At 39.5% G+C, this 7,213-nt stretch overlaps 1 protein-coding gene across 3 annotated transcripts in view; it reads right to left on the minus strand.

Moving 5' to 3' along the window:
* The window catches only part of CKAP5 (cytoskeleton associated protein 5), a 97,691-nt gene that overhangs the window by 41,167 nt on the left and 49,311 nt on the right, over positions 1–7,213 (minus strand). For all 3 annotated transcript variants that reach the window (XM_012001398.1, XM_012001397.1, XM_012001396.1), the window contains exons 16-18: positions 6,295–6,387; positions 2,087–2,272; positions 897–991 (exon numbers count right to left, since the gene is read on the minus strand). In XM_012001398.1, coding sequence (XP_011856788.1) covers positions 897–991; positions 2,087–2,272; positions 6,295–6,387 — 374 coding nt within the window. The remainder of the gene's footprint in view (positions 1–896; positions 992–2,086; positions 2,273–6,294; positions 6,388–7,213) is intronic.

The raw sequence follows: 7,213 nt of genomic DNA on the forward strand, positions 1-7,213 counted from the left end.
GCGGAGCTTGCAGTGAGCTGAGATCCGGCCACTGCACTCCAGCCTGAGCGACAGAGCAAGACTCTGTCTCAAAAAAAAAAAAAAAAAAACCAACAACAACAGTTCTTTGCTATTTGAATAAGTTCTAGAGTAGTGTTTTTTCAATCAGTAGAACTCAAAATATCCTTTTACGAGATATTAACAAGCATGTTGCAAAATGTAGCATGGCACAGACAAAGGCAACATAGTATAGCAGTTACATCATTCTTTCTCCAAACCAGAATGCCTGGATTAAAATCTTGGTTTTGCCACTTTCCTAACTATGATGGGCCCAAATTACTTAAACTTTCTGTGCCTTAGTCCTCATCTACAAGATAGAGATAACATAATGCCTCACATAGTTTTTATGACGATTAAATCAAATGAATTATGATTTAGAAAGTGCTTTTTAAAAGTACCTGGAATAAAGTAAACTGTATAAAGTTTTGTTTTAAATAAACAACTGTGCTCTATATGCAAATAAGTTTGGGAACAGTGGGTTAAAGTTAAACAAGCTCTTCTATTGAAGATTTCTGAGAGCATTTCATTCGTCAAGGCATACTATAGGTCTTTAAACAAATGTAATTTTATACAGAAATTTCCTAATGTATTTGACTAGAAATTCTTGGAAATGGATTTTCTGTGGGACAGCTATTAATGCTTAAGGAAAAATAACTTAGAGAACTCTTTCAGTGAATATTAAAATGCAGGAACACAAGCCAATATAGACCTTTGAGAACAAAGGTAATTTTATTTTATATAAATGAGACAATCCAGCTCTCACGCTTCAGAAATAAGCAGCAATAGCTACGACAAATCACGACTTAGAAACTGACAGAACATTTAACTATTTTCCACTTGATTTCGTTCGGACTTACCCAGAAAAACCAAATTCTTTTATGGCATTTGATAGCCAATTCAGAGTTTCTGACTGATTTTTGGGATTCTTTTGTGAGAAAGCCATTGACACAACCTGAAACGGGAAAACCAACAGATCTGTGTTTTATCTCGTATTTCTTATAGAAATACACATGACATTAAGGCAGATGTGCATTAAACAGAGTTTTCTGATGCTAAAACAACTGCAAGAATGCCTTAGGAACAAGAGTTAACCTACACAAGAAAATGAGGTGAGTGACAGTGGGACTAAAAGGCATTCTGGACTGTTTATAGCTTTTCAGCAATTACTCTGCATTACAATATCTTTTATTTTTAGAGACAAGGTCTTGCTCTGTCACCCAGGAGTACAGTGGCACAATCATCAATCATTGCAGCCTCGAGAGCTCGTGGGCTTTCACTGTCTATAGAATGTTTTGTTTGTTTGTTTTGAGACAGTCTCACTCTGTTGCCCAGGCCGGAGTACAGTGGCATGATCTTGGCTCAATGCAATGTCTGTCTCCCGGGTTCAAGTGATTCTCCCGCCTCAGCCTCCCTAGTAGCAGGCATTACAGGTTAATTTTTATATTTTCAGTAGAGACGGGGTTTCACCACGTTGGCCAGGCTGGTCTCAAACTCCTGGCCTTACGCTGTCCTCCCGCCTCGGCCTCCCAAAGTGCTGGGATTACAGGTGTGAGACCCTGTGTCTGACCGAATATTTTTGACTAACATAAATTTTCATCACTAGGCAATAGAGTATTTTTAAAGGTAAAAATGGAAATGCAGTATCAAAGGGCCGGGTGTGGTGGCTCATGCCTGTAATTCCAGCACTTTGGGAGGCCGAGGCAGGCGGATTACCTGAGATCAGGAGTTTGAGACCAGCCTGGCCAACATGATGAAATCCTGTCTCTGTTAAAATTCAAAAATTAGGCAGGTGTGGTGGCAGGTGCCTGTAATCCCAGCTATGCAGGAGGCTGAAGCAGGAGAATCCCTTGAACCCAGGAGGGTTGCAGTGAGCCGAGATTGCACCACTGCACTCCAGCCTGGGCGACAGAGTGAAATTCCATCTCAAAACAAAATGCAGTATCAAAAAAGATTTTACTTGAGAAGATAAAAACTAATGTTTAATCAGTAAGCTTAAAGTTTGGGTAAAAAAATTAGGAAAATTGGAGGAATAAGAGTTCTGTGTTACCTGTTCAGCAGTCCACGGTAACATACAGGCTTCAGCTATTGCTGTCATAGCTTCTTTTGCATTGTTCCCACATTTCACATCTCCAATCTTGTCCACAAGGCCATCTAATACAATCTGAGCTGACGTTTTGGAAAAATTTCCCTTCTGGGCAATCAAAGCAACTATGTGAAGTTTCATTTGCATCACCTGAACAAGGATAAGTTCATAAAGTTAGGAGCAAGCCAAGGACATTTATTTATTTACTTGTATTAACAGCATGTAACAGGTATGACATGGTTAGGGACAGCTGAGAACACAACTAAAGTAAAACGAGGATTTTAAACAAATATGCAAAATAATTTGTATCCTTTAATTGTTACCAATTACTTAACTGACAGTGAAGAGAGGGGAAAAAAAGCTACTCAGTGTTCCAAAATATTAACAAATAATATTGCACAGAAAGTTTATGAATTGAAAAATCTGACTTTTAAATTTTCCTCCTCTTATGATTATTTGCATTTAGTACTGAATACACATCCTAAAATACACAACAAATTACTACTGACTGTATAACTGAGAATTACTACTAGGGCTGCCTACAAAAACACTACAACCCTCTTATACACACACACAACGCAGAACTTGAGAGATTTTAGAGAACTTGTTGGCTTTTAAGTAAAAGAATAAAAACATCTGTGGAAAATAATTTAAAGATATTATTGTGATGGCAGATCTATGGGATTAAGGACCCCTTTGCTCATAAATATTTTTCTTTGTATTGTGTGAATATTTTAACTTTGTTAAGCCACTAGAAATTCTATTATACAGATTCATTTAGGTGACAAATACCCCCACTTATTTATTTATGTATGTACGTATTATTTGACAGATTCTTGTTCTGTCGCCCGGGCTGGAGTGCAGTGGTGTGATATCAGCTTACTGCAACCACTGCCTCCCGGATTCAAGTGATTCTCATGCCTCAGCCACCCAAGTAGCTGGGATTACTTATAGGCACCTGCCACCATGCCTGGCTAATTTTTGTATTTTTAGTAGAGATGAGGTTTCACCATGTTGGCCGGGCTGGTCTCGATCTCCTGACCTCAAGTAGATGTCAAGTGGATATCACCTCAGCCTCCCCAAGTGCTGAGATTACAGGCGTGAGCCACTGTGCCCAGCCACACAAACACCCTCTTTTAAAATGCAATTATCGCCTGGCTCATGCCTGTAATCCCAGCACTTTGGTAGGTTGAGGCAAGAGGAATGCTTGAGCCCGGGAGTTTAAGACCAGCCTGGTCAATATGGAGGGACCCCAGTTCTACAATAAGTACAAAAATCAGTTGGGTGTGGCCTTCGCCTGTAGTCCTAGCTACTTGGGAGGCTGAGGCTGCAGAGAGACATGTTCACACTACTGCACTCTAGCCTGGGCAACAGAGTGAGACTTTGTCTCAAACCCCCAAAATTTGACATAGCAGGCGTGTGAAAAAAATAAAAATGTAAAAAATTTTAAAAATAATCCCAAACCAAAAAACAAAACAAAGAAATGTAATTATCTTGAGTGGGACTTCTGCAATTGTAGAGTCAATACCTCTGAAAAACTGATCTTCCTTAAAGCAACATAGAACAGTGGCAAAAACTATACAAATCAACTTACCTCACAACTTTGACAATTAAAAAAGGCTTGTAACAATACAAGAACCATTTAAAGACAGGATGCTGAAATTTCAGTAAGGACAGTGAGGTTTCTGGTGATTTAACTTGCCTTGTTCCCCTTTTCTTCCAGCTCCACAGTAGCCTTCAAAACCTGAAGTCTTGTAACCATAGCAACTATGAAAACCAAGAGCTGTGCAGCCACTGGCAGGTGGGGGGACAGCTCAGGTTTGGACTTCCTCAAAAAGTTTTGACCCAAAGTACTGTCTTTTCTGGCTGCTTCCTAGAAAAGCTCCATTTGAAGGGCCTGTTATTTGACTGGACTCTAGCTAGCTCAGTGGGAAAAGCCCTATCCCCAGGGATTTTGTTGAAAACAACAAAAACAATGAGTGGCAACTGCTTAACATCTAACATCAGAGCTGTGTAAGTCCACAATACCAGTTGGGGGAAACCAGCTTGGTCAAAAACATAAAAGGATCTAGGGAATGAGATATCCACAGAGGACTCTGAGAATCTAGAAGGTCGTGCGAATATTCAAGGTTGTGTGTATGCCCAGGAAAGACTGAAAAGGGACCTAATCTCGGATCTCTGACTGACCTTCAAGACCTTGCTTTAAAAGTGAATTCCAGGGTAAAGCTGTAAAGTGCCTGAGTATCTCTGGCATGAACCAGCGCGCGTGCGCGCACACACACACACACACACACACACACACACATACACACGCCCTTGGCAGAGGGTGGGAGACAGATCATATTGGTTCAAGGCATTTAAGAAAATCTGTCCAGTCATTAGCTCGTCATTAAGTTAACCGAGGAGAGAGTCTTTGGTGGCTGAAAATCAAAATCACAATGAGATTACACTTCATACTCTCTAAGAATTTGAGAAAAAAATTAGCAAGGTGTAGTGATGCACGCCTGTGGTCCCAACTACTCTGGAGGCTAAAATGGGAAGATCTCTTGAGCCTAAGATGTCAACGCTGCAGTGAGCCACGTTTGCACCACCACACTCCAGCCTGGACAACTGAGTGAAGGCCTTTCTCAAAAAAAAAAAAAAAAAAAAAAGTGCTGTGAGAGCAAGAGGACAACTCACAACTCAAGAATCTTTTAGAATATTTAGCCTTTGTGGAGCTGGCCTATACGAATAAGGTGCTATGTAACCTATGTAACACAATCTAAGGGAAACACAGTGTATGAGAGAGCTAAACATCCTAGAGGGAAAACAAGAGGTGGCAGCAGAAGAGAAACCAAAAAGAGACTAGCAGGATGCCAAAAATAAACCTGATACATTTCAAGTTTGTTTAGCATGAGGTCTATTTTATGTACATCTAGAAAAAGAGAAGGAAACTTTTTCTCATTTTCCTTCCTGCACCACTTTCCTATACTTCCCTCTATACCCACCCCTTAGACTAATAACTTGGTACTGCTAAATTTCAGCTCTATTATCAGTTAATGGGGCTATACAATTGATTATATGGTAAATTTTCATTGGCAATTTAAGGACTGCACTTATTTTTTATCCCATCAAATAAAAAAGCTATCTCACTGTTTATTTCTCCCTTGAATACGTAAAGATTAGATAAGAAGCCTTCTAGGCCTAAAAGTGAGAAGAAAAAAATGCATATATCTAAATTATACCAATTATATATGGATGTATATATTTACATATTTATACATATATAAATCCCTAGTTATATAAAGTTATACAGTTGACCCTTGTACAACACGGGTTTGTACTGCAAAGATCCACTTATGCATGAATTTTCTTCTGCCTCTGCCACTCCTGAATCAGCAAACCCCTTTTCTTACTTTCTCCTCCTCAGCCTATTCAACATGAAGATGATGGGAACTGAAGACCTTTATGATGATCCATTGCCATTTAATAAATAGTAAATATGTTTTCTATTCTTTAGGATTTTCTTAATCACATTTTTTCTCTAGCTTACTTTAATTGTAAAAATACAATATACAATACATGTAACATACAAAATACGTTAGCTGACTATGTTATCAGTAGGGCTTCTGGCAACAGTAGGCTGTTAGTAAAGTTCTTGGGGAGTCCAGAGTTATATGTGAAGTTTCAACTACACAAGGGGTAGTGCCCCTAATTGCCACATTGTTCAAGAGTCAACTGTAGTTATGTGTTCAATCAAAATGCACACACCCCATTGTTCATTAAAAATCATTACCAAGCTGGGCACGGTGGCTCACACCTGTAATCCTAGTACTTTGGGAGGCCAAGACGGGCAGATCATCTGAGGTCAGGAGTTCGAGACCAGCCTGACCAACATAGAGAAACCCGTCTCTACTAAAAATACAAAACTAGCCGGGCGTGGTGACGGGTGCCTGTAATCCCAGCTACTCGGGAGGCTGAGGCAGGAGAATCACTGGAACCCAGGAGGCAGAGGTTGCAGTGAGCCAAGATCATGCCATTGCACTCCAGCCGGGGCAACAAGAGTGAAACTCCATCTCAAAAAAAAAAATTAAAAAAAAAAAAATTCATTACCAAAACTATTCTATTACTCCATAGGATTATGTAATGTAAATTACTTCAATAAAAGATATCAAATCTCACATTTTAAATACCTGAAAATTAGTTTCTTTCCATCCAGGTTTCTTGGCTAGCATCCTCACTAATGCCTGGCATGGCATTTCAGTTCGGTCCATTAGCTCAACAGCCTTGAAGTAAAATAAGAGAATAAAAGAGTTAAAGGGTTAAAGATTAGTTCCAAAGGAAGAGTAAATACCAAAGTCAAGTAAGTGGTTACCTCTGAAGGAAGGAGTGGAATAGAACTGAGAAGGGTTACTGAGGGAGCTTATATAGCTTCTGCTGTTATGCTTTATTTCTTTGTGTTTTTATGTCTATAATGCTTTATTTCTTAAGCTAGATGGTTGGTATATGGCTATTAAATTAGTATCACTGAACATTTATCTCACATTTCAGGAATTCACAAAAAGTTTGCTCCATGCAAAATAATAGTTTTCATTTGCCTAGTGTGTGGCAGAAACTGCTTATACATATTTTCTCTTCCTTGATTTTCCTAAAAACAGCACAGCAGAATAGATTCGAAGTTCTAAAGTATTGAATATTAAAGATGTACAAACTCAGATCTAAACCGAATGGGCAGCAGAAGCAGGACTGGAAGACTTCTCTGCCTTAAGTGACAGTGCTCTTGCAGTTGCTCCTTACCCTTCCTCATTAGAATCACCCGGTATATGCCAAAATGAACTGCCATGTTCCTTTACAACACACGTTTTTGAGAGGTTTTGTCCAATTCTACCAAGGAATCATGATGATAAAGCCGGAAAAAAATACTGGATGAGGGATGGTTTAAGTAGAGAGACCTATTTGCCTAGGAAGTTTATGAGCGAGTACCATAGTTAAAAAATTAATCTAAGCAAGACTGGGCCGGGTGCAGTGGCTCATGCCTGTAATCCCAGCACTTTGGGAGGCCGAGATGGATGGATCATGAGGTCAGGAGATCGAGACCATCCTGGCTAACAC

Source organism: Mandrillus leucophaeus, unplaced genomic scaffold, assembly GCF_000951045.1.
Source record: "Mandrillus leucophaeus isolate KB7577 unplaced genomic scaffold, Mleu.le_1.0 Scaffold66, whole genome shotgun sequence".
NCBI classification, from domain to species: domain Eukaryota; kingdom Metazoa; phylum Chordata; class Mammalia; order Primates; family Cercopithecidae; genus Mandrillus; species Mandrillus leucophaeus.